This window comes from Malania oleifera, chromosome 5 (genome assembly GCF_029873635.1).
Source record: "Malania oleifera isolate guangnan ecotype guangnan chromosome 5, ASM2987363v1, whole genome shotgun sequence".
In the NCBI taxonomy this organism is placed as follows: Eukaryota; Viridiplantae; Streptophyta; class Magnoliopsida; order Santalales; family Ximeniaceae; genus Malania; species Malania oleifera.
The window spans coordinates 106,683,821-106,711,536 of record NC_080421.1 but is presented as its reverse complement, the minus strand read 5'-3'; the positions used below and the strand labels follow the sequence as shown (position 1 = coordinate 106,711,536).

Genomic DNA, 27,716 nt, shown 5'->3' with positions numbered 1-27,716 from the left:
AGACCATTTTCTATTGTGTATATATAAAGTTTATGAATGTGTATAGGGTGTACGGGAACCCCACGGGATCGGACCCTCATTCATTGTGCTATGTCATTGATGATTGTATGAAACAGGGACAAATTAGGTTACTAATTCACCCATGGGTCCCATTTCTGGGTTCGGGGCATGACAAAAACTCTTTAAACTAACCCTCAAAAATATTTTTCAAAAGATTATGCAAGATGAGAGTTGTATGCTTGGAGATGAATGGAAATATGCACAAAAATCAAAAATTCAAACACTCATTCAAGTTGAAAACAAGGAGTATAAATAAGTGATTCTCCTTAAGAAATGTTTTTTTATTTAAATCAAAGTGTAAGGAGAACGAGCAAATGTATTTTTGAAAGATAGAAAGAAGTTGATCAAAATGAGTAGTATAAACAAAAAGAATTTCAGAGAATTTTTTGGCTAATAATTTTCCTAATCCCCCACTAATTAAGATAAATGAGAAGGTATTTGTAAATTTTCATGAAAATATAACCATTGGGGACACAAGGGAAATTTTAGAAAAAGTTTAATTGGGTTTAATTAATTTTAACCTTGATTTACTTGAGGTAAAAATTTGCAACCCGAGAGATTTGGTCGCCCGAATAGACACATAGGGAAAATGTCATCTTTTGGGTTTGGGTGTCCGAGAGTGAGTTTGGTTGACTGAAGCCAAGGCGATTTCCTAAACGTTCAAGGTTCAATCGCCCGGTGAGTAGTTCGATCTACCAAACTTCACATTTCGGTCGGTCAAGCCTATTTTGAACTAAACGTTCAGTCACCCGAGGAAAGTGTTTAAACATTCGGTCGAATGGGGACAATTAGTTCAATTTAAGTTCAGTCGCCCGAGGCTTGGTCAATGGTTGACCCTTTGCACATTCGGTCGCCCGAACTATTTTTAACACTCTAGGTTCAGTCACTCGAAGCCCTATTTTTGTCCTATTTGAAATTAAAAAATTTACCCCTGTTTTCATAGATATGACTTGTAAGATAGAGGGGATTTTCCAAGTGATGTGTAAGGACCTAGGGTTAGTCTACGGGTCGCCCGAACTATTTTTAACACTCTAGGTTTGGTCACTCGAAGCCTTATTTTTGTCCTATTTGAAATTAAAAAATTTACCCCTGTTTTCATAGATATGACTTGTAAGATAGAGGGGATTTTCCAAGTGATGTGTAAGGACCTAGGGTTAGTCTATGGCCTAAGCTTTTAAATTAAGCCTAAAACCTGGCGTCGGTCGACCTAAGGTCAACTGAAGTCTTTTCTATGGTCTTTTGATTTCCCTATGGTCAGACTATGGCCTTTGAGCATAAACCTATCATGCATGTAGATGCATTATTATAGACCATAATAATTATTACAGACCCAAGAATAATAAATGCATTTACAAATAAAGATGAACATGTCTTCTTCTTTGCTCTTCATATTTTCATGGAATATGCCAAGAGTATGTGCTCGTTTAAGGTCTTTTTGGCTTCCACTTCACTTTCATGTGTGTGATCTGAATGATTAACCTGTTCAAGTACTTAGATACACACACATTAGTAACTTACAAGTTGTCATTATCAAAGCCAGAGATTGGACTTAAAAAGTCAACCAGACCATAGGTAGATAAGGTCTGTAACGGAGACTTGAAATTCAAGACTTTGGAAGGCATCCGATTGAGGAGATGTACAGTCATAGTAACAGCATCGGTCCAATGGTGACTAGGCACATGCGCCCCAAGTAATAGGGCCCAAGCAGTTTCAAGAATATGATGGTTCTTTCACTTTGCGACACCATTCTATTGAGGAGTCGTTGTGCAGGAGGTTTCATGGATAAGGCGATGATGTTGAAAATAAGCCTGAAACTACTGATTCGCATACTCACCACCATCATCCAATCGAAGAATCTGAATCTTAATTGAGAATTAGGTTTGAACCATTGTGTGGAAGGACTTAAATACAGTCAATACTTCGTTTTTATGTTTCAATAGGTAGAGCCAAGTCATGCGAGTATAGTCATCTACAAATATAACAAACCAACAAAAACCGAATTTTGTAGAAATTGGGGAAGGACCCCATATATTCGAGTGAATTAAAGCAAAAGGAATAGTATTGTTAGTCATACTTAAAGGATAAGTAGCTCTATGGCTTTTAGCAAGAATGCAAATCTCACATTTCAAATCACATATTGAAATATTGGAAAATAAATCTGGAAACAAATATTTCATATAACTAAAGGACAGATGCCCTAACCGATGGTACCAAAGCCAAATCTGTTGCTCATTCTTGTCAATTGGAGGACGCATATGGTGTGCACAGCTCATACTGAAATCGTCAACATAATAGAGCCCCCCCCCCCCTCTCTCTCTCTTAGTACCACACCCAATGATCTCCTTGGTGTGAATATCCTGAAGTAAACAAAAAGTAGAATGCATTTGTACAACATAGTTCGAAGCTTCAGTAACTTGGCTCACGGTGAGCAATTCATGGGAAGAAGAGGGAACAAGTAAAGTATTAGATAAGGATAAAGTGGGTGACAAATCCACCTTCCTACCCCTATAACTAGAGATATGACCCCATTTGCGTTAGCAATGCAGCTGCACCGAGGTTGAGATGTTTTGGAGAAATCATTTTCATCGAATTTCATGTGATTGGTAGCTCCCAAGTCAAGTATCCACAAACTCCTGTCATCATCACGAGACGAACAACAAAGAGCGGTACCACAGTTACTGGGTTCTGAGATCGGTGAATCACCCTGGGCAATCTCCATGTGGGGTGAGTGAGGGTCGTTGGATTTGGCCATGGGACCAGTAGAAGGGGAAACGGTAGTAGCTCTCATAAGACAGCAGCAGCAACCTTCTTAGGCTGACAAGCTTAGGAAAGGTAGCTAGACAAACGAGCTTCACCAAAGCTGTTCCAAGGTAAGCAAGGGCAACTTTAATAGAAGTACCAATTGTATCATACTCAGATATCAGCGTGGTGGAGTTGTAGACGACGTGAGGACCGAAGGTGAGAATCCCATAGTTGAAGAAGTGAAACACCATCAAGTTTAGATTTGCTGCCGAACGAATTTAAAATATGTCTTTTTTTTTTTTTGGTGAAATGTAAAACTAATTAAAATTTATTCAAGAGATAAATTTTCCAATCACAGTGTAGAACTTGAGAACTCTTCGTTGGGGGGGGGGGGCTGGGCAATTGTTGTTGGGCACCCAAAACAACAGCAGAACGTAGTTAGGTGTAGCGCAAGGAACACAGATGCTTCGTCGGAGGGTGGGACACACAGAAACAACAACAGAGCTCAGTTAGGTGTGGCAAAAGGAACACAAGTGCTTCGTTAGAGGGCTTGAATGGGCTACCGGTGAGCAATCCCTAAAGTCGGAAATCCAATAGCAAAAAATAGTCGGGAATCGAAAAGCAATAGATCATTCCGGTGTGCCAGGATTCCGAGAAACTAGAAGTCGAGGCACTCCAAAGGGTTTAGATTTATGATCTTCAACAGATGAAGAACACATGTTGAAGCAGTGGACAGCTAGATTCTTGACGGCTATAGAATCACCATCAACAAATACGGCGGTCAGGAGGACACTGGTAGGGTTAGGGAAAAACTAGGTTCATAATCGAAATGTCTCTGATACCATGTTAAAAATAAGGAGAAATCGTCTATTTATTTCACTATATAAATTACATGGAATAGTAGGTAATTATATATAAGAAAAAAATTCTAATTTTAGACTACACAAATTTTAGACTAGAATCAAGGTTGTCATGTAAGAGATTTACAATTAAGGAATTATTCCTATAATCTCTCACGCCAACAAAAGCAAATATAGTTTAGGGGTTGTTAAATAAGTTTGACTCACTTATATTACTCCAAACACGAAATTATTAGAATTAAAATGTTGATCAGCTCACAGGCGGGCCTTAAACGGGTTACGGGCCCTTGTGTGGGCCCGGAGTAGGATGGGTAGGGAAGTTAGGGAGAGGCTTTAGGACGAGCCCATCTGGCCCCTCCCCTTCAATCTATATTCATGTGCACTCATTAATCAATGTGGGTGAAATCAAAAGCAATGCAAGGTCCCAAAAATATTGAAAAAAATTAAAACAACGTTAATAAAAGTAGCATGATGCTTGTGGCTTACGAGATAAGTCACTTTCCCTCTCATAGATGTTCTGCTACAGTGAAACTACCAAAACACCCTCCTCAACTTTATAAATAACTAGCATTTCCCTATATTTTTTGTCCATAATTTTTTGTCATTAATCGCATATCGTGGTGCTCTTGTTGACTTTTTGACTGGGCACGGATTAAGAATTTATTTTATTTTATTTTTGGACGACTCAAGTTGCATAAAAAATTTTTAAAAGGAGTCGTTGGCTTAGATAAAATTCATAGTCAATTAATTAGAAATAACACATTACAAATTATAAGTCAAAATACTAATATGGTGCATTTTATGATTAATGAATTGTATTTCTTAAAAAAGAACGAAATTACCTATCCTAAGTCTTGTTTTAAAATTTATAAAAATTTGTGTTAAATGAGATTAGTACAGATAATTTGTAGGACACGCCAGTTATATTGTATTACGTCACGATAGCTTATTCCATAGAATCAAAATTTGCTTTTAAAATATATATAAATTTTAATTTCAGTTGTGACGTATAATGCATTTAATGTTGAACCTTTTCATACACAATCGATTTCGATTCCAATTTCAATTTCAATTTCAAACTCTAGTAAAGAAAAAAAATCATATAATTCATCAAATCTTATAACATAAATCTTTGTTAATAAAAATTATACTTGCACATATTTGATTGGCAACCTAAGGTTGTCTTGTGAGACTGAGGAGGCTTGGAAGGAGAAAAGAGAGAGTAGAGACCATTTTTATTTTTTAAAAAAAGTAAAAAAAAGAAAAGAAAAAAAGAGATTAACAAATAAATAAGGGAAGAAAAATGAAGGATAGGGACAAAAATGGAAGATTAAAAGTGGGTGCTCAGAAATAAATAACTGAGAAGTTTTCTTTATTTATCTCTCTCTTTCTCTCTTCCTCTTTACTTACTTTTGGGGCAATTTGGGGGTGGCCACTTTTATGAATGTACCCTACACTCCTCCATCTTTTATCCGGTGGTTGACATTGGCCCGTGAGGGGGAACCGGGTGTAGGCGGTCAACGGAGGGAAGGGTGACCGGGGGTAGCCGGTGGCCCATGAGGTCCAAATCTGCATTTGTCTTTTTTTTTTTAATTATTATTTTTTTAAATTCATGGTTGGCTTGTGAGGAAAGAGAGAGAATCTGGGTGGTGCCAGCCATGAAATTGAAGGATCAAAGCTTTCTCTCAGGTCAATGCTGGCATTTTATTTTTAGGGTTTCTCTCGCTCTCTCTCTCTCTCTCACCAGCTTCCTTATAAACCCTCTAATTTTCGCAGATTTAAGTCTCCATAGTCTATCTCTCTCTCTCCTCTCTGGTTCCTGTTCTGTGTCGTCTGAGATTAATTGATGATATAAAGAGGTAGAGAGGGGCGGCCGGGCGGGGGAGGGGAGAGAGAGAGAGAGGTTGTTTATGATTGATTGCTCTGCAACTACAACAATGGCGAGTTCTCCATCTCGTGTTAGTGGGGAGAAGAAGCACTGGTGGCTCAGGAACAGGAAGGTGGGGGTCTTCTTCTTCTTCTTCTTCTTCACTGTTAATCGATCGTTTCGATCTTCATACCCTGTTCGAATTAGATTACTATGTAGAAATGTTCAACGTGGGTTTGGCTCAAATGGGTACTCAACATTTTCAGATGATTCGTGATTTTTTTTTTTTAATTTCGTGATTTGATCTGTTCTGCACGCAGATTGTGGATAAATACATAAAGGACGCGCGGGCTTTGATCGCGACTCAGGAGCAGAGCGACGTCGCGTCAGCCCTGAACCTTCTCGACGCGGCGCTCGCGCTCTCCCCGCGATTCGAACCGGCTCTGGAGCTCAAAGCCCGGTCTCTTCTCCATCTCCGACGGTTCAAGGACGTCGCCGACATGCTCCAGGACTACATCCCCAGCCTGAGAATCACCGCCGCCTCCGCCGACGACAGCTCCTCCGACAACTCCTCCCAGCAACTCTCCAGAGACCGAGTCAAGCTTCTCTCCTCCGGCGAGTCGCTGGTTCGCAATTCCTACGTCAAATGCTTCTCGGTTTCCGACCTGAAGAAAAAAGTCATGGCCGGGCTCTGTAAAAACTGCGACAAAGAAGGACAATGGAGGTAATTTAAACTTTACTAGCCAGAAGTTCAAGCTAAAGCCTCGCCAGCCATTATGGAACTTTTATCTTTTGACCCCAAAATTATTATTAAATTAGTTATTATTATCTTTAAAATTTATTAATTTACCGAGTTTGGGTCGGGTGATTGACGATTGGATCCGTTTTGTCATGGGTCAGGTACTTGGTTCTGGGTCAAGCTTGCTGCCACCTGGGTCTAATGGAGGACGCCATGGTTCTGCTCCAGACCGGGAAACGCCTCGCCACGGCAGCGCTCCGCCGAGAAAGCATCTGCTGGTCCGACGACAGCTTCTCGCTGTCTAATTTCCAAGACTCCGGCGACATCGCCGCCGCGAACTACCCTCCCGGCACCCCTCCCCGCTCGAACTCTGAGAACCTCTCCCAGCTCCTTAGCCACATCAAGCTCCTCATCCGCCGCCGCACCGCGGCGGTCGCCGCCCTCGACGCCGGCCTCCACTCTGAAGCCATCCGCCACTTCACGAAAATCGTCGAGGGCCGCCGCGGCGCCCCTCGAGCCTTCCTCGCCGAATGCTACATGCACCGAGCGTCGGCGTATCGGTCCGCCGGCCGAATCGCGGAGTCAATCGCCGACTGCAATCGGACTCTGGCCCTCGAACCCAGCTGCATTCAAGCTCTCAGCACCAGAGCTTCCCTTCTCGAAACCATTCGGTGCTTGCCGGATTCTTTGCACGATCTCGAACACTTGAAGCTTCTCTACAATTCGATTCTGCGCGATCGGAAGCTTCCCGGTCCAGCGTGGAAGCGTCACAACGTCACATACAGAGAAATACCGGGAAAGCTCTGTGCCTTAACCACGAAAATTCAAGAATTGAAGCAGAGGGTGGCTTCGGGGGAGACAGGGAACGTGGATTACTACTCTTTGATCGGCTTGAGACGAGGTTGTTCGAGATCGGAGTTAGAAAGAGCCCATTTGTTGCTCTGTCTGCGGCACAAACCGGAGAAGGCCATGGGCTTTTTGGATCGCTGCGAGCTCGCCGATGACCGCGATCTGGATTCGGTTAAGGACAGAGCAAAGATGTCGTCTCTTTTGCTTTACAGATTGATTCAGAAGGGGTATTCGAGCGTGATGGGCACGATAATGGAGGAAGAAGCCGCCGAGAAACAGAGGAAGAAGGCGGCGGCCGCCCTGCAAGCAGCTCAAACGATCCAAGCACAGCAGATTCAAGAACCCAAACCGGAGCCAGAACGGAATGTACCCATTAATCCGCCGGAGACCAAAACGACGGGGAGTTCGAATTCGGGTTCATCAGTTTTCCAAGGGGTGTTCTGCCGCGACCTTGCGGCTGTGAGTAGTCTGCTATCTCAGGTTGGGTTCAACCGACCATTGCCGTTGAAGTACGAGGCTTTGAGCTGCTAATATTGGCCGGAAAATTAGAACTTCGTGTACCTTGGATGCTGTCGACGGCCAATTCCGGCACTGCGGCAGGGGAATCGAATCTCCTGATTCATTTTCTCCTGTGTACAAAAGAAAAAAAGAAAATTTTACGGACTGCCGGAAAATTTTGTCACCTTTTCTTTCTTTCTGCTATATCTTCCCTTCCTACCGTACATGTACAGAGTTCAGTACCGAATTTTTCAACAATTTGGACTTTTGCTAAGCTTATTATTGAAATTTCCATTTTATTATTTCACGATTTCAACTTTTCGTTTCAATTTTCCCTCGAAAGTTTTCGTCATAGAGCGATTATGTGAATTGGTGGGCTCTCAATTCAGAGAGATGGGTACCCAGTTGGTTGCAGTTGCAGAAAGGGAAGCTCCTCTGACCTTGTCCTCTCTCTCTCTCTCTCTCTCTCTCTCTCTCTCACGTCTTATCTGTATACTATTGCTATCCACTCTGTGCCAGTTTTATCCAATCTTTAGCTGACCCAACTTGCCATTTTCCCCAAAGAGATCACATTAAACTTGGAACTGTTCTCCTTCTGCTCTAATTAAATCGATTTAATTTAATTAATTAAAATCAAAATGCTGCTTCATCTGCGTAATGGGCAGATTGGAAACCACTCTGCTTCTTCTAAATGATAAGAAGCTTGCAGAATACGCGGAATGGGGTTTCTGATTTTGGTTCCTGCTTCCATAACGTGGCAAAGCTGTAGAATGGAAGGTGGATGATGGCAGATAGAGCTGAAAAAGTGGGTGTGATCAGTTTTTCTCTGTGCTGGCTGATGCAAGTGGGAACAAAAGCAGGGGAAAAGGTTGTGATCCAATTTTATCAGCAGTAATTGAGTTCATGAACCTTGCTCTCCTGCGGGGCTTCTGATTTGGGCTCCCCTGTTTCCAGAACGTGGCAAAGCTTCACTGGGGAAGAGGGGGGGGATAGTAAACCAGTGTTAAAAGTAGCTGTTATCAGTTTTTAACTTTTTCTCCTGTAGTGGGAACAAAAACAGGGGAAGGGCAAAGGTGGTGTCAAATCCAATCTAAATCAAAACCCTAATTACGATGATAAAACAATGAAGATGGGTTTTATTGAAGATGACATTTCAAACTTTTTGTGGGTATTTTTCCACCATCAATATCCGTAAAGAGGGCCACAGAGCGAGAGAGAGAGAGAGAGAGAGATGGGTTGCCTCGCTCACAGGAATCATTGTGGCCTCAGTAAATGAGTGCTCTGCTCCCCTGCTCTGTTCCGAAATGGACCGATGAGCAATGTCTTTGGCACGATGGCACCTACTCTGCTCAGATTCCTTGCCCAATGCCCATCGGTTTGCTGTTGCAGGAACCCAAACAGAGACCCATTCAAAAGAACAAATTAAAAAATTCAAAAAGAAAGAAGAAGAAGAAGAAGAAGAAGAAAAATCACTGCTCTGTTCCAACTTCTAAGAGCTTTGTTGTTGGTAATGAATGCCATCCATCCTCTTCAACCTGCCGGGTCTTTCTCTGAGTTGATGGAATCATGGCTTCCCTGTGCAATCATAAAGCCTCAGATCCTGCTCTGTTTGGATTAAAAAAGGTTGCATCATTATGTCTGTTCATATCTTCTTTCCATTTCTTTCCTTTAATTTTCGGTGATAGTCATTATTATGGAACATTTTGCATGTAAATGTGCACCTACCCTTCATTTGTAGGACACACTACCCGCAAATTAAGTCCCCTGAGCCCCATTCATTTCCCTTCTGCAATTTGCACGTCACTTCATTTGCCATTACATTGATTTGAAGAAAATAATATACGCAAAAGTTTTGATTGGATTTAATTATTTAAAGCAGCATTTTTGAAATTTTGTATTTATATTTTGTGCAGTAAATATTTAAATGAAACAATTTCTTTTAATGAAAATATTATTTTTTATCATTAAAACTAAAAATTATGCCTAAATTTAACTTGCTAATTCAATCGGGTTCGAATCAATTTTATTGATTCAGTATAACTGATTAAACCAAACTCAAACTCAATTTTTGACTTGATGGCCGCATGCGTAATCTTGCGCCTAAAAGTCAAATACATACCCACCGCTTATTAGGCATTTTGAGAAATTTAGAAATTTAAAATACTGGAATTACCAACTAAGCAAATGAAGAATGGGATTTGATTTGAATTCATGCCAAATCTTGGGTTTATTTTTATTTTCAAAATTAAAATTAAAAAAAAAAAAGTGCACATGCACGTCTTCCCGTGATAATCAATTGGGTGCAAGTACATGTTTAGTCCAAATCGATAGACTAATTATAGATTTATTTATTAGGTTGAGAGTATCATTCGCATTAACTATTTTCAAAAGGATATTTTTTCATAAGAGATGTTTATTAAGTCGTTGCAAATCAAATGTACTTTTTCATCTCGAATCGTCACTTTCTGTCTTTTTCTGTCCCCATTTTTTTCGTAAAATATGACAGCTAGCTAAATACTTTTCTGATTGTGTATACCGGTAAAAGTTTACGACGAAAAATCATCAATCATTAAGACTTTACGATATGAAACATCATGCTTATATTTATTATTTATACAATGTCTCAAATGATTTCTCACTAATTGTTGGTTGTTTATAAGAATATTCTGCTAGTTATATTTTTCAAAAACTAAGACAATCCTGTTGAATTATTCAGAAACTTAAAATTTTAAAACTAAAATTATTTTTCAAAAATTAAGTAGACTCTTAGTCTAAATTTGAAAATTCGATAGAGATGATTTTGAGTAGAAACAAAATATTTTTGTCCCTAAAAAGAAACTAGTGGCTCTATTTTATAGTTAAATTATTTAGCAAGTTGAAATATAATTTATTTTCTAAAAAAAATATATTAAATAAAGTGTTTGTTAACATTGACTATTATAAAGTCATATTATACGACGTGAGAATATTTGAATATAATTAATTATAAGCTTAGGAAAAATTTCTTGATACCCAAAAAAAAATTTTATATAAGACTAAACCGAAAAAAGACAAGTATGACATCAAAGAAATTCAATCATGAAAAATTAAATGTTCAAAAATAAAATACGTAAAGAACACTCCAAATACCTAATTTATGAGACTACCTGAATATATTAGAAGACTTGTTAAACCACCTAAAAGATAGAGTGCATTAGGAAGCTAGCTAATTTATTTTTCATGTTTTTTCTAAATTTTGAAAATTTTAAAATTTAATTTATTATCATGTTATTAATTAGTATATTACTTTTCTATAGAGCTTCTTTATTTTTGGAATTTAATACGATTTTTTTATAAAAACAAATTTAGCTATAAATTGTTTAATTATTCAATTTTACCATTTGTATATTTTTTAACTAAATAAATAATTTTTATACATATAAATAAATTTTACTAAATTCAATATATACAACAATATCTTTCACCTATCCTCTATTTAAATACTCATTTGATCTTATAATAAAAAGTTATATCATTTACTATCAAAACACTCATGCTCAGCTGGGTTGGCTCAAGTGATAAGAGCGACTTATGACTTAGTGACTCTAAGGTAACGGATTCAATTCCCCCTCGAGAATTTGCATTGGTGACTAGAGTTATCGGGGTTTTTTTAAAAAAAACAAAAAAAAAAAAAAAAAACTCAAAACATTACATATTGTGTGTGTGTGTGTGTGAGAGAGAGAGAGAGATTAAGATTATGGAGAAGACATGCATATAAAACAGCAAGTGTCTAATAATGGCAGGCCACTTTGACGCATGATGCAGTTGGATAGCTGCATGCTTTGTGTCAGAGGGAAGCAAATGAAAATAACAGTGAAAGTTTTTTATACAGCGCCATTTTTATTCCTGGAAGAGAATATCTAGCTAGCTACTCATCATCATCATCATCATCATACATAACATATTTAATTATAACCCATTAATTAATCAAGAACGCAGAAATTTAATTAATTAAAACCCATTAATTAATTAAGAAAGTAGAAATTAATTTACAAATCATGCACAGATGCAACCGCAGGCTCCTTCATACTAATTTAATGCCCATTTGTGGAGGGAAAGTGGCAGCAAACATGGCTTCACATCTACACCTACTCTCTCTCTCTCTAATGGATATGGGGCTCTCCTCCCTCCACCCCCAACTCTCTCTCTCTCTCTCTCTCTCTCTCTCTCAACCTTTATGCATATAATTAAACCCTAAAAAAGTAGTATATTAGAGTACGAAGAGACGAGCAATTACATATTTCAGTTCTGAAGCTCAACTGCTGTTTCTGGCAAAAGACAATTTTCTATTTCTGCGCTTCACCAGCTACCTCTCATTACATTAACCTATCTGCATGTATGATATAGAACATATTTTTTAGGGTTTGAATGATATTTTATTTGCTTGTGGCGTAAGAAAAGGATGGCAGGGAACCTCACGGCTAGCTCACGTAGTCAGCAAAGTCAGACTTTAATTTACAACCCATTAGAGAGAGAGAGAGAGAGAGAGAGAGAGCATCTCAATTTCTCTTCTCCTATCTTTGAACTTCAACTCCACTCCACCCTACCCTTCACAATTATTCGGGCCTGCGCATGGACTATTTTGCCCTCCCAAAAGCCCATCTGGGGTTCCTAAGAGAAGGGCAAAAGAGTCATTTTGGGTAGGGGTTTGTGGACAAAATATATATATAGCTAGCCAGGGTATGGGGAACTCTCATGAGCACGTGATGTTTGAATGTTGGGAACATTGGAAAGAGGGAGGACTGGTGGCCACATGTCATGATGTCAGTGGCCCTCATGTTATGGATGCTACCATGTGCTCCCCCCCCCCCCCTCTCTCTCTCTCTCCTCTTTTTTCAAGGGCAGAGTACCTACCCCCTTCTCTCTCTCTCTCACTCTTAGTTTTTTCTTTTTTTTTAAGAACGATAATGTTCGATGCTTTCTATCTATAGAAAGATTGAAAAATTATTGGAAACATTCTTTATATGTTTGATATTGATTAATATAAGATCTATTTGTCAAATGTTAAATAAATATAGACAAATGTTATATATAATTTTAAGATTTTAGGATTTAGAATTTAAGGTTTAGAATTAAAGATTTATAAAAAAGGGAGACACATGAATGGACAAGTCTTGTGTAAAATTTTAAAATTTAACGGTTTAAGATTTAAGATTTAGAATTAAATGGTTTAAAAACACAAACACATAAAGGGACAAGTCTTATTTATAATTTAGGTTTTTATAGATTAAGAGTTTAAAAAATAAACACAAGCAATTCAAGGGGCAAGTTTTAGTATAATTCTTTTTTTTAAATACTCGACTAATTCATTGAGAACCCATAATTAAGAAGAATATTCTGAACTGGATTGAAAAGATGTCTCACGATATATAGGAGACAAAAGGTCAACACAATATGAACTGTCACTCTATATTTTGTATGAAAACCGAGGAATGAGATAATCTTTAGAACTAATAAGGATTTAGATAGTTTAATTAACAATACTATTTTATAGAGATTAGAAGATATAAAGTAGAGTAGTAGTGATGTAAAGTAGTTTTTCATTTGATTTATACGAAGCTTAACTTTTTTCCAAAAAAAAACCTAATTCATCGAGATAACTCTCTCTCTCTCTCTCTCTCATATCAGGAAGTTTCCCATTTGAAGCCTTCTTTCATGTGATAATTGAAAGGGAAGGATAGAGTATGCTTAAAATAGAAATTATAGAATAAAGACCTTCATGACTACTCAATGCATGAACCCTAGCTACTGACCCTTGGTGGGTATAAATTTTTTTTCTAAAATTTGTGGGTCATCATGGATAGAGGTAGGGTTAAAAATGCATGCTGCACATTTTTCACAAATAAGGAAATGGAGGAGATGGGTCATTCAGAAACATTGATGGAGCTTCAGACTCGTTTCTCAGTTCATCTCAATTCTCAATCCCAATTGTAGTGCGCGGGCTTGAGGCCAAATTTAAGTTCTTGTCTTCTTTCCCATTTACTGCATTTAATTTTGTAGGTAGCTATCATTCAATGGTGGGAATTGCACAGATTTATCTTTCTGAATCATGTACTGTTTCAAATCTTTAGTGACCAATGTCAGAATCATCTTTTAATTATATAATTTTTTATAGGTACATGTTATTTACTGTCATTAATGGAGGACAAAGTACATTGATCCAGGCATAAGTAATTACAAAGCCACTGTGTTATTTTATACCTTCATTTTTTTAATCTTTGAAAGTTCATTGAACTTGGATTATGTTCTCGAATCTATAATCCTTCTTAATTTTTTCTGAGATTGCTTTGAACATTTGAATTTATGTGAATTTGAAAGAAAGTTAATGTATTTTTATATTATATTTTATGTAGTTTTGTACAAATCTAAATTCAAGATTTCAATTTTGAACATAAAGTTAATGTTCAATGTTGAGATTTTTAGGGTTTGAAAGAGGAAAGGATAGTAAGACAGAAACTCATTTTTTATTATTTTTCTTTTAATATAAAATACCATTAAAAATAGAAAATAATTTAATTAGACTAAAATTAACAAAAAAAAATTAAATGCTAATAGCTTGATAATGTGTGAAATCAAAAGTTTGTTTACTAATTTACTAATAGATTTTATTTTGTTTCTTACTTTTCATGATAATTAAACTTGAAAAAGTGGATTCCTTCAATTTTTCTTTTATTTTTCTTATATTTTTAAATTTCCAAACAAGACCTTAAGTTATTTAAAATTTAGAAAAATAATAAAAATAAAAAGAAAATATGAAAGAGTCTAAATAAAATATATTCAAAAATTCAATGAAAAAATTAATTTGACATATCATTCATGTTTAATTTTTCTTAATTTTTAATCATATTAGAATAACTGTAAACACCCCAATTTTAATCAGACCATTTTCTGAGAAGACCTGGCATAATAAAGGTTGACTTAGAGTCGTGAATGATCACAAGTTTCAAAAGTTAAGTCATTGGAGTCCTGAATTAAAGTTGAGTCCTAGCACCGTTTACTTTTAGTTGGGTCCTTCAATTTCAAAATTAATTTTCTTTATTTTTAATATAAGTCCTATTATTTTCAAAATTTTGAGTCCTTTTAATTTTAATTTTAAGACTGAGTTCTTCTAATTTTTAGTTGAATTCCTTAAATTTCAAAATTGAGTTCTTTTATCATTTTTGTTTGGAAATTGAGTTTTTTCGATTGTTAATTTGAGTCTTAGAATTTTTTTTTAAAAAAAAAAATTTGAGTCTCTCTAATTTTTGAATTTCTAAATTTTTAGATTAAGTCTTTCAATTTATGAATTGAGTCTTTCAATTATAAGATTGGGTCTTTCAATTTCAAAATTGGGTATTTGTTTGAGTCTTAAGTTCATGTTTTATTACCGTGTATTCTTTGGAGCAAGGTTGGTCAACTCTGATTTGGGTCAAAATTAGAAAACAAACATGAGGTCACACTTTATTAAGAAAAGGGGGCACGTACCCAAAAGTATGAAGTATAGAGGAATGTTGCAAATTACATGACAGTGAAAAAAATATACAAAAGTGTACATACAAAGAGGATACAACTACAAAAATAGGGACAAGGAAAGCCAGTATAAAGAAATGTTGCAGGGCAGTGAAACACAGGGTACATTCAATACATGAAATATATTGTAAGAACCCGAACCATGATATATGAATTAATTATATAAAAGAAGGATAAAATGGTAAATTGAACAGAGTTCGTCGATAAGGCCAGGGTTCATCGACGAAGTTTCTTCTGTTCTCATTGAAGAAATTCAGGGGCTTGTCGACGAGGGAATGCCGAGAGGTTTGGAGGAGTTGAAATGTCCAGCTCGCCGACGAGGTCACCGACTCGTCGACGAAGCTAATGGTGGACTCGTCGACGAGGACGACGATTCGTCAACGAATCCACTTGAGTCAAACGTTCTATAAATGATATTTTTGGTTGCTTTGGGACTAAGTTTCCCTAAATCCTCTCCCTCTCTCTCTAGAATTTGACGCTCTCTCTCTCTCTCCTCGATTTCTTCACCGTTCGTCGCCCGATTCGAAAATCCAACGTTACTGCCAGGATCAGGGAAGGATTCTCTACATTTCTAGCGGATCAAAATTTCGTTTCGAGCAATTTTGGGTTTCGGGCTAAAATTGAAGTAAGGCTCGATTTTCTTTTCTGATTCATAATATGTGTACTAGTACGAATTGTAAGCATGTATTGTTCTGTGGTTTGTAGGTTTTGGAGTCCCGGTTCGTAGTTTTGGGGACTGTAGAGTTCGTAGTTGGAATTCAGGTTAAGATAAGGGAATTCAGTTTATATTAGTTTATTTTTTAAATCAGGATCGGTAAGCTTGTAGGCTACGATCCTATGTATGTTTTGGTAACTTATTTCAGAAAATCTGTAGGGTAAAATACGAGATTTTCGGGTTATAGTTTTCGAAAAAATTTGGGGATTTTGGGTATCATCTCTACTTTGTTTGGAAAACTATTCGTTTTGTTTAAACTCTATTATTGAGATGATTGTTATCCATATTTGCAAAAACTGTATACTTGAAATGGAAAACGATATGATTTATCGTAAACCAAATAAGTGTGGTATGTATGATTGTATGTAATTATTCTAGGTATATGTAAAACAGATAGGGGCGGCTAATTACTGTACGCTGAAATGTATAGGAACATAAGTTCCAAAATGATTCTAGGTTTTGTGAAATCGGCTAGGGGCGACTAATTATCGTACGCCGAACAGCTATGTGGCGGCTAATTACCATACACTGCGTTATGTATCGGTTAACTACTGTGGGCGAGAGTGGTCGGCTCTATATCCGGGGTGTGAAATATCATCCATATGTTTCGGCTGGTCACCGATGGGTATGTTCTACACCGTATGGAGCAATGTAATCACTGTGGCTTCGGTCATCGCAGCGTAGTTGCGTATGTAGCAATGTAATCGTTGTGAGACTTAGGTGACCTTATGTAGTTGCGTATGAAGCAATGTAATCACTATGGGCCTCGGTTGTCGCAGCGTAGTTGCGTATGTGGCAATGTAATCTCTGTGAGACTTAGGTGACCTTGTGTAGTTGCGTACTAGTGTGACGACACTGACCGTATGTTTTGGGTATCGTATGTACTAGAATGGTTTTGTGAAAATACTGGAACTGTTTGTAACTTTATGAAAATGTTTCGAACTGTATCGTATTTTATAATGTTATGAAGTATGTAAAATAACCCTATTATGTCACACACTGATATAACCTGCTTTCTTCCTTACTGAGAGGAGTCTCATCCCGAATGTACGTACAATGTTTTTTAGGTCCTTCAGATAGCCGTAATTAGCATCCCAGCATCTGGGAGCGGGGGTGTCGTTAACTACTGCTAGTACCTATTAAGTACGAGTTTTGGTATCTAGGTTGTCAGGATGGTTTTGTAGACACCTGGGGTATGCTTGCTATTATGGGAAGGTATATCCTAGCTTGTATAGACTCTGGTATGATATTGTATATGTATAAAAGACCGTATTCCATTGCATATTTTGAATGAGTATGGATGTTTATGTGTATGTATATGGGCATCCATTCACCACACTGGGTCGGACCCTCTTTTTGTAATGTATCATGTATGTTTTAAATTGATACAGAGATAGGTTAGGTTACTAAATTCATACCTAGGACCCACCTGCGGGTTCGGGGCGTGACAGCTTGATATTAGAGTTAACCAGGTTATTAGATCTTGTAGACTTGGTTAGGAGTATTGATGTGTACATACCAGAGTATAGGATGTAGGAAATGGGTAGAGTAAGTCGAAGGTTGTTTCGTCACTAGACAGGGATTCGTTGGCGGTGTTCCGTGTTTTTCCTGGAATGACGATTCTAGTAAAAGCAGGGCAAACTATTGATGACTTTCGCATCGGTGTGATAGGACTGACCTAGACCCGTGAGAGTAATAGTTGACATGATTAGGTCTATGATTGTGTTAATTGTGTATGATATAGGAATTCTAACTGATTCCTATTCTATTTTCAAAATGGAGCCCAAGGATAATAACTTGGAAAGTGGCTCCGAGGAGACGGCAAGTGATGAGTCTCCCTCTGTGTCTCGTGGTTTAGCAAGACAGGTGATCCGAGAAAAATTGGGTGGAGTTTTGGGAGACGCGAGAGCTCTCCTACTGATATGGGGTGTACCATCGAGAGTTTCACACGCATGCACCCTCTGACATTTATGGGAGGACCTGATCCGATAGTGGCAGAGGACTGGGTTGAGAAAACTGAGAGGATTTTGGAAGTCCTTCACTACACTGAGAAGCAGAAGGTCTTGTACACTACCTTCCAGTTGACTGGGGAGGCAAGGCGATGGTGGACGATGGTGAGTCTGCTTGAGAGGCAAAGAGCCAGTCCATCTGGTATGACGTGGGACTATTTCAAGGAGGTATTTTTCAAGAGATACTTTCCCGTCTCCACTCGAGATGCGAAGGCTGATGAGTTTTTGGGCCTGACATAAGGAACTTTGACAGTGCAGAGGTATGTTGCTAGATTTATCGAGTTATTTCGATTTGCGTCGTACTTGATTCTGAATGAGCACGAGAAGGCTCAAAGGTTCGAGAATGGTCTGAGGAAAGACATCCGTCGTCTTGTAGGGATGCTGCAGGTCCGTGAGTTCTCTATCCTGGTGGATAAAGCCACCATAGTTGAGCCCGACCTACGGGGAGCTGAGGTAGTGCAGGTTCAAGAGAAGAGGCCAGTATCTTCTGGTTCTCAGAGTGGTCCTCGAAAGGGACAGTGGAAGAAGAAGAAGAGCTACAATTTTGGTTACCGGCGGAACACCGAGCTGCCGAGTTCTCATGGGGATCCATCCTCCGCATTGTGCACCAAGTGTCGTAAATGGCACGATGGCGAATGTCAGGCATTCTAGGGTGTCTGCTACAACTATTGCAAGTCAGGCCACATGACGAAGTGTTTGCTTTACCGTGATCCCAAAAGGGGGGGTGAATTGGTATTTTTAAAATTTATCTCCTAGGTATTCCTCCTAAAAGCAGTATGTTCACAATCCTATGGTCAATCTAGTGCAAATAATGTAAATATATCAGAAATTACATAAAGCAGTTTAAACAATCACACAAGCACTAGAAAGCAGTAAAGAGAGGATGACACGCAGATATGTTATTGAGGTTCGGCCAACTACCTATGTCCTCGCCTTGGCTAACCAACACAAGGATTATCACAATAACTTGCTCACTTAAACGGGTGGAGCGGCACCTATACAAACTAGGTCAAATTATCACAGGGCTGTCCTCAACCTTTACCAATCCTTACCGGGCTGGATTACCGCCCCCTCAAGCTACGCCTGGAATCTCTCAGAAATACAAACAAAAGGTACAATGTATAAATGCTTTCACGTAAAGCAAATTTGTACCACAAATGCGCACAATATCACATACACCACAGATAATTTAATAATGTAAGCTCAGTGTGGTCTAGATAGTTTAACTCTCAAAGATGTTTTCTATCAGTGTAGTGAGTACGTGAGAGTATCAATAATAATCTGTGTATTTCAAAATATTCAATCAAACATGTTCACACAAAATATCAAACAAGCCTCAAAAATATCAATCAATAGAATGTCTCAATCACATGAATATGTATATGCTTGGATTGCAAGATATATGTAATCTTTGTATTTCAGCAAATGATATAGATTTGAATGGATATTGCCACAAAGATTAATATAACACACACAAATATCTTTTCACAAGAATATCAATATGAATACCACAAGATATTTGAATACATTTGAAAATAGTTTTGCAAGCCAAATGCAAATACAAACTTCTTAAGTTATTGTAATGAGAATGCAACACTCGGAAGTTTAACAAATCTTCTTAGGATAGGCTTATTAGAAAAGCCTCCTAAGAATACTTAGGTTATGCTCTCGTATGAAAAATTGATTCAAAGCACTATAAACAATGAGAGCAAACCTCTAAACAATATCACTCAATGCACTTACAAATGATACAGAAGGATAGAGAAGGTAAGTTTGAGTGGATTTAGTAAGAGTATGAGAAGTAGGATGTTTTTAGCTTGAGAGAGAATTTTTTAAGTATATTTGCTAATCGATGCTTAATTCTCCCAAATGAAAGTGTATATATAGACATACCAAAATTTTTGACCGTTGGGGACCTATTAGGGATTGTGGGAAAAGTTTAATGACACTTAAACCATTTTAACCCTGTTTAAAAATTATTTATCCGCGGTAAAAATTATGGCAACCCGAGAGGTCTGGTCGACCAAATCAGTTTCGGTCGACCAAGACTCATATGGTTCGGTCGACTAGGGGACTCTTGAACTAAGGTCTCAGTTGACCAGGAGAAGGAAATTTCCCAATTTTTCGAGGTTCGGCCGACCAGGCCATTTTGTACTGGCTGGTTCGGTCAACCAGACCGCTGGGAATTCTCCCGAGAACCCTCCAATCGACTAGGCAGTTGGAGTACAAAAAGGATCGGTCGACCAAATGGTCAAACTTTTGACCCCAGGGGGTTTCGGTCGACCAGTGCCTTTTGAACTACCTGGTTCGGTCGACCAAATGGTCAAACTTTTGACCCAAGGAGGTTTCGGTTGACTAGGGCCTTTTGAACTACCTGGTTCGGTCGACCAGATGGTCAAACTTTTGACCTAGGGAGGTTTCAGTCGACTAAGGCCTTTTGAACTACCTTGGCTGGTCGACCGGAAGTGCACCATGTGTCCATTTCGGTCTCGTATCGAAACAAACAAGCCCTATTCAAGTGCCTAACAAATATATGTGTAAATGTGTGTGTCCTAAGGTCACTTGGGGGCCAATTTGAAGACACCGAAAAAGTCTGGTGTCGGTCGACCCTAAGGTCACACTAAGGTCATTTTGCATTATGATTTGGTTTGAGCTTACAAAATAAACCATGCATGTGTTGTGTGTGCTTATTACAAACCAAATGTCCTAATTACTATTACAAACCAAATAGACCACTAAATATATTACAATTGAAAATATGAACTGGTCTTCAAGCTTTGAGCTTTCTCGTGCCATTGATGATATGCTAATATGAACCTGCAGATGAGCTAAATATTTATTAAATACATGAGTATTTGTCATTATCAAAACCGGGCGTGACCTATAAGGTCAACACGAAGAACTGTCAGGAACAAAGGAAGGTTATGCTTGCATAGAGCCAAAACCGTGGGAGTAATCAAATGCCTTGGGGGAACTACCAGGCAACCACTGCTCTAGCGAGAGTATATTCACTTACTCCAGCAGATGCGGAACACGCTAGGAATATGGTGACTGGTACCATGTTACTGCTTTCGAATAAAGCTGTTGTTTTATTTGATTTGGGGGCAACCCATTCGTTCGTATCTGCTAGTTTTGTGAAGTTGTATGGGGTTGAAACTTGTATGATGAATGAGATGTTGTCTGTGACTACGCCAACTGGGAGTGTAACATTCTGTAGTAATTTGTTGAGGGATTGCCCAGTGGAGATCCAGGGGAGACTGCTACCAGAAAATCTTGTAGTATACGACATGTATGGTTTTGATGTCATACTGAGGATGGATTGGCTATTCTCCAGTTTTTCCATGATTGATTGTCATAGGAAGGTAGTAGTGTTCAGACCTCCTGGGGAGCAGGAGTATGACTTTGAGGGATCATGTGTGCATCTGGCGCCATAGATTCTATCAGCATTACAAGTGAGGAGGCTACTATTTGACGGATGTCAGGGGTACCTAGCTTGTGTGGAGGGACACCGTCGCGGGATAAGTTGAGGCTCGAGGACATTCGGGTAGTCGGCGAATTCCTGAATGTGTTTCCAGATGATTTACCCGGTCTACCTCCGAATCGTGAGGTGGAGTTTACGATAGAGTTGCTGCCTAGAAAGGCACCAATCTCTAAAACTCTGTACCAGATGGCTCCAGCAGAACTTTGAGAGGTGAAGGAGCAATTGTGGGAATTACTAGACAGGGGTTTCATTCGACCTAGTGTTTCACCCTGGGGAGCTCTAGTATTATTTGTGAAGAAGAATGACGGGTCTATGCAGATGTGCATTAATTACCGTGAGATTAACAAGGAAACTGTGAAGAATCGCTATCCTTTACTGTAAGAACCCAAATTTGTATTGTACAGGTTAAGTATGTAAAAGAGGGGTAAAATGGGAATTCTGCAGACTTTGTCGATGAGACCATAATTCTTTGACGAAGGTAGTGGATTTCTTGTCGACGAAATTCATAGCCTCGTCGACGAGAAAAAGCCGAGTGGCGATAAAAATTGGAAATATCAGGGTTCGTCGACAAGGCCACTAGTTCGTCGACAAATTTTGAGAAGACTTTGTCGACGAGAAAACCAATTTGTCGACGAAATCCCTCAAATCAAAGGTCTATAAAAGAGATATTTGGGTTTCTTCTTAGCTAAGCTATGGATATTCTCTCTCTCTCTCTCTCTCTAGGATTTCGAAACTCTCTCTCTCTCTCCTTGATTCCTTCACTGTTTGTCGCCGGATTCACAAATCCAATGATACTGCGAGGATCAGTGAAGAATTCTCTATGTTTCTACTATATCAGAATCTGGATTCGAGCGTTTTCGGGTTTCAGGCCAAAATCGAGGTAAGGCTTGATTTTCATTTCTGATTCGGTATATGTATAGTAGTACGAATTGTAAGTATGTTTAGTATTGTGGTTTGTAGATTTCGGAGTCTCAATTCGTAGTTTTGAGGACCGTAGAGTTCGTAGTGGATTTCGAGTTAAGGTAAGGGAATTCTATTTATATCAGTCCATTTTTGAAATCAGGATCGGTAAGCTTGTAGGCTACGATCGTATGTATGTTTTGACTACTTATTTAGGAAAATCTATTGGGTAAAGATGCAGGATTTTCGGGTTACAGTTTTTCAAAAAAATTGGGGATTTCGGGTATCATCTCTACTTTGGTTGGAAAACCGCTTGTCTTGTTTAAAACTGTATTATTGAGGTGACCGTAATCCATATTTGCATAAATTGTATACTTGGAATTGTAAACGATATGATTTGCCATAAACCAAATAAGTGTGGTACGTATGAATGTATGTATGTTGTTCTAGATATTTATGAAACAGCTATGTGACGGTTTATTACTGTACGCTGAAATGTATAGGGACGTGAGCTCCCAAAATGATTCCAGGTTTTGTAAAATTGGCTAGTGGCGGCTAATTACCGTACGCCGAGAGTGGCTGGCTCTATATCTAGGGTGTGAAATATCACCAGTATGGTTTGGCTGGTCACCGAAGGTGTAATCTACACCGTTTGTAGCAATGGATTCACAGTGGGCCTAGGTTATCGCAGCGTAGTTGTCACATGGCAATGTAATCGAGGTGAGACTAGGTGACCTTGTGTAGTTGCGTATGATGCAATTGATTCACCATTGGGCCTTGATCGTCGCAGTGTAGTTGCGTATGTAACAATGTAATCGTTGTGGGACGAGGTGACCTGGTGTAGTTGCGAACTAGTGTGACGACATTGACCGTATGTATGTATGTATGTATGTATGTATGTTGGGTATCGTATGAACTGGAATGATTTTTGTGAAAATACTGGAACTGTATGGAAAAGTATGAAACTATATGAATTGTTTCAAACTGTATTGTATGTATAGTGTTATGACGTATGTAAAATAACACTGGTATGCCACACACTGATATAAACTGCTTTCTTCCTTACTAAGAGGTGTCTCACCCCGAATGTACGTACAATATTTTTCAGGGCCTTCAGGTAACGGTAAGTAGCATCCTAGCGGGTGGAAGCAAGGGTGTCGTAGCTACTGCTAGTACCTTCTAGGTACGAGTTTTGGTATCTAGGTTGTCGGGATAGTTGTAGACACCTGGGGTATGTTTTGTATTATGGGAATGTATGTCCTAGTTGTATAGACTCTGGTATGATACTGTTATTATATAAAAGACCGTATTTTGCTGCATATGTCGATGAGTATGGATGATTGTATGTATGTATATAGGGCAACCGTGTACCCCCCGGGGTCGGACCCTCATTGTATGTTGTATCATGTATGTTTTAATTGATACGGAGACAGGTTAGGTTCCTAAATTCACCTCCAGGTCCCATTTTCGAGTTCGGGGCGTGACATTTACCTCGTATAGATGATCTCTTTGACCAATTGCAAGGGACGCGGATCTTTTCGAAGATTGACTTGCGGTCAGGATATCATTAGGTGAGGGTCAAATCGGAGGATGTAGCGAAGACATCTTTCTGAACCAAATATGGCCACTATGAGTTCTTGGGCATGCCATTTGAGTTGACGAATGCTCCGGCAGTGTTCATTGATTTAATGAACAGAGTTTTCCATAAGTACCTGGATCGATTCGTGGTGGTATTCATTGACGACATCCTGGTATACTCAAGGAGCATGGAAGAGCACGTGGAACATTTGAGGTTAGTATTACAGATCATGCGGGAGAAGAAGTTGTATGCGAAGCTGAAGAAATGTGAATTATGGTTAAGTCAGATTGCATTCTTAGGCCATGTGGTAACTGGTGATGGTATATCAGTTGATCCTAGCAAGGTTGAAGCTGTAGTCAACTAGATGTGGTTGAAGAATGTGCAGGAGGTTCAGAGTTTTCTAGGACTGGTGGGTTATTATCGTCGGTTCGTAGAGGGTTTCTCTAAACTGTCTGGACCTCTAACACGATTGACCAGGAAGGGAGTGTAGTTTAAGTGGACCAGTGATTGCGAGCAGTGTTTCTAGGAGTTGAAGCACCGGCTGGTTACTACCCAGGTTCTAACCATTCCTTCGGGGGATGGTGGGTATATGATTTATAGTGACGTGTCTCTGAAAGGTTTGGGATGTGTGCTCATGCAGCAAGGTAAGGTAGTGGCGTATGCTTCTCGGAAATTGAAAGAGTATGAGAAGAATTACCGTACGCATGACTTAGAGTTAGCTGCTGTTGTTTATGCCTTGAAGATCTAGCGACACTACCTGTACGGTGTTCAGTGTGAGATTTTCACTGACCACAAAAGCCTTAAGTACTTTTTTACGCTGAAGGAGCTGAATATGAGGCAAAGGTTGTGGTTAGAGTTGATTAAGAACTACGATTGCACGATCAGTTATCACCCGAGAAAGGCTAATGTGGTAGCAGATGCGTTGAGTCGGAAGTCGGAGCATGCAGCAGTAGCTACAGCTATAGCTCAGCATCATGTCAGACGGGATTTGGAAAGCCTTGGCATGGAGTTGGTGTCCGGTGATCATCAGGCTTTCGTTGCTAGCTTGGTAAGCCAAACCTTGTTTGAGCGTATTAAAACTGTGCAAGCTAGTGATGCGGAGTTAGTTGAGATTGTGGAGAAAGTGCAGCAAGGTTTGGCTACGGATTTTAACATCTCTAACAGAGGTGTGTTGAGATTTAAGACGAGGCTATGTGTTCCAAATGATGATTAAATCAGAAGGACAATTCTAGAGGAAGCGCATCGTTCTTTGTATACGGTACATCCGGGTAGTACGAAGATGTATCGGGATTTGCACGAGTCCTTCTGGTGGATTGGTAAAAAGAGGGATATTGCCCAGTTTGTGGAGTAGTGTCTGATGTGTCATCAGGTGAAGGCTGAACATCAAATACCGACAGGACCGTTGCAGCCTTTACCTATTTCGGTGTGGAAATAGGAGCACATTTCCATAAACTTTGTTACTAGATTGCCGTCAGCGCTTCACAGGCAGAATGCTATTTGGGTAATAGTGGGCAAGTTGACGAAATCTGCTCACTTTGTACTGACGAAGGTTAGTTACCCTTGGAGTAGGCGAGCAGACTTGTATGTGCATGAGATAGTGAGAATGCACGGAGTGCCAGTGTCCATTGTTTCAAATCGAGATCCAAAATTTACTTCTCAATTTTGGAAGAGCTTACAGGAAGCATTGGGGACAAAGCTTACTTTCAGTACAACGTTCCACCCCGAGACTGATGGACAGTTAGAGAAGACGATACAGATCTTGGAGGATATGTTACGGGCTTGTGTATTGGACTTCGGTGGTAGTTGGATTCAGTTTCTGCCACTGGTGGATTTTGCCTATAACAACAGCTTCCAGGCTAGTATAGGGATGGCACCGTTCAAGGCTTTGTATGGTCGAAGGTGTCGATCTCCTTTGTATTGGGATGAGGTCGGTGAACGTCAAGTTTTAGAACCTGAACTCGTGCAACAGGCATCTGAGAAGGTAGGTTTGATCCAAGAGAGGATTAGATTGGCTTAGAGTCGACAAAAGAGTTACGTGGATGTTCGCCGCCATGAGTTGGAGTTCGAGGTAGGGAGTAAAGTATTCCTTAGAATCACTCCGATGAAGGGAGTGATGAGATTCGGAAGGAAGGGCAAGTTGAGCCCAAGGTATATCAGACCATTCGAGGTTATTGAGTGAGTGGGTCCGGTTGCCTACAGAGTTGCACTACCCCCAGCACTCTCAAGGGTCCACGATGTGTTTCATGTATCCATGCTGAGAAGGTACGTGTTGGATCCATCTCATGTTATCAATTAAGATGAGTTGGAAATTTAGGATACTTTAGCGTATGAGGAAATACCTGTTCAGGTTCTGGATCATAAAGTTCAGAAGCTTCGTACCAAAGAAATACCATTAGTGAAGGTATTGTGGAAAAACCACAAGGTTGAGGAAGCTTCTTGGGAACTAGAAACGGAAATACGCCGAAAATATCTGCAGTTGTTCTGAAGAGTAGTTGGATAGCAGGGTGGTATAAGTATGTATGCATGTCTATTATCATATTGTATGTGGTGGTTAGTCTCTAGGAGAGTCTTGTTGTATGGTAAACTCCCGAGGCCATGTATGTATGTAACCACGGTATTCCTCCACCATAAGTGAGGGAGAGTATACATGTATGTATTGTAACGGGACTGCATATAAATGGTCGTCGTATTCTCTAGAGTATGTATGTATGTATTGTGACGGAGCTGCGTATAAATGGTCGCCGTATTCTCTAGAGTATGTATGTATGTATCGTGACGGGGCTGCGTATAAATGGCCGTCGTATTCTCTCGAGTATATATGTATGTATCGTGACGGGATTGCGTATAAATGGACACTGTATTCTCTAGAGTATGTATGTATGTATGTATCATGATGGGGCAGTGTATATATGGCCGCTGTCTCACTTCAGAGTGTGTATGTATGTAGTAGTATGAATGTGTCCGTAATGAGAAATTTCAAATTTTGAGGACGAAATTTTTGTAAGAATGGGAGATTGTAAGAACTCGAACCGTGATATATGGATTGATTATGTAAAAGAATGATAAAATGGTAAATTGAGCAGAGTTCTTCGACGAGACCAGGGTTCATCGACGAAGTTTCTTCTGTTCTCATTGAAGAAATTTAGGGGCTCGTCGACGAGGGAATGCTGAGAGGTTTGGGGGAGTTGAAAAATCCGACTTGTCGATGAGGCCACCAACTCGTTGATGAAGCTAATGGTGGACTCGTCAACGAGGACGACAATTCTTCGACGAATCCACTTAGGTCAAAGGTTCTATAAATGATATTTTTGGTTGCGTTGGGACTAAGTTTCCCTAAATCCTCTCCCTTTCTCTCTAGAATTCAGAGCTCTCTCTCTCTCTCTCTCTCCTCGATTTCTTCGCTGTTCGTTGCCCGATTTATAAATCCAACGTTACTGCGAGGATCAGGGAAGGATTCTCTACATTTCTAGCAGATCAGAATTTCGTTTCAAGCGATTTTAGGTTTCGATCTAAAATCGAGGTAAGGATATGTGTAGTAGTACGAATTGTAAGCATGTATTGTTCTGTAGTTTGTAGGTTTTGGAGTCTCGGTTCGTAGTTTTGGGGACTGTAGAGTTCGTAGTTAGAATTCAGGTTAAGGTAAGGGGATTCAGTTTATATCAGTTTATTTTCAAAATCAAAATCAGTAAGCTTGTAAGCTACGATCGTATGTATGTTTTGGTTACTTATTTGGGGAAATCTGTCGGGTAAAATACGAGATTTTTGGGTTACAGTTTTTGGGAAAATTTGAGGATTTCGGGTATCATCTCTACTTTGTTTGGAAAACCGTTCGTTTTGTTTGAACTGTATTATTGAGATGACTGTTATCC

The 27,716-nt window shown here is 39.2% G+C and overlaps 1 protein-coding gene across 2 annotated transcripts; it reads left to right on the top strand.

Moving 5' to 3' along the window:
- Window positions 1-5,066: 5,066 nt before the first annotated feature.
- LOC131156757 (uncharacterized) lies at window positions 5,067-7,917 on the top strand. Of its 2 annotated transcripts, XM_058110681.1 has the most exons (4): window positions 5,304-5,351; window positions 5,439-5,662; window positions 5,850-6,253; window positions 6,430-7,917. In XM_058110681.1, the coding sequence occupies exons 2-4, from the start codon at window positions 5,573-5,575 to the stop codon at window positions 7,646-7,648; spliced, it is 1,713 nt and encodes a 570-aa protein (XP_057966664.1). In that variant the 5' UTR covers window positions 5,304-5,351; window positions 5,439-5,572; the 3' UTR covers window positions 7,649-7,917. The 2 variants fall into 2 exon arrangements, with proteins under 2 accessions (XP_057966665.1, XP_057966664.1); XM_058110682.1 differs by having other exon boundaries at window positions 5,067-5,662.
- Window positions 7,918-27,716: the final 19,799 nt, after the last annotated feature.

Bases quoted from the DNA above. Each gene is read 5' to 3' on its own strand.
- LOC131156757 (XM_058110682.1), top strand. From the start codon at position 5,573: ATGATTGATTGCTCTGCAACTACAACAATGGCGAGTTCTCCATCTCGT. The intron at 5,663-5,849 runs GTGGGGGTCTTC...TTCTGCACGCAG, and splicing joins GGTGGCTCAGGAACAGGAAG to ATTGTGGATAAATACATAAA. The intron at 6,254-6,429 runs GTAATTTAAACT...GTCATGGGTCAG, and splicing joins GACAAAGAAGGACAATGGAG to GTACTTGGTTCTGGGTCAAG.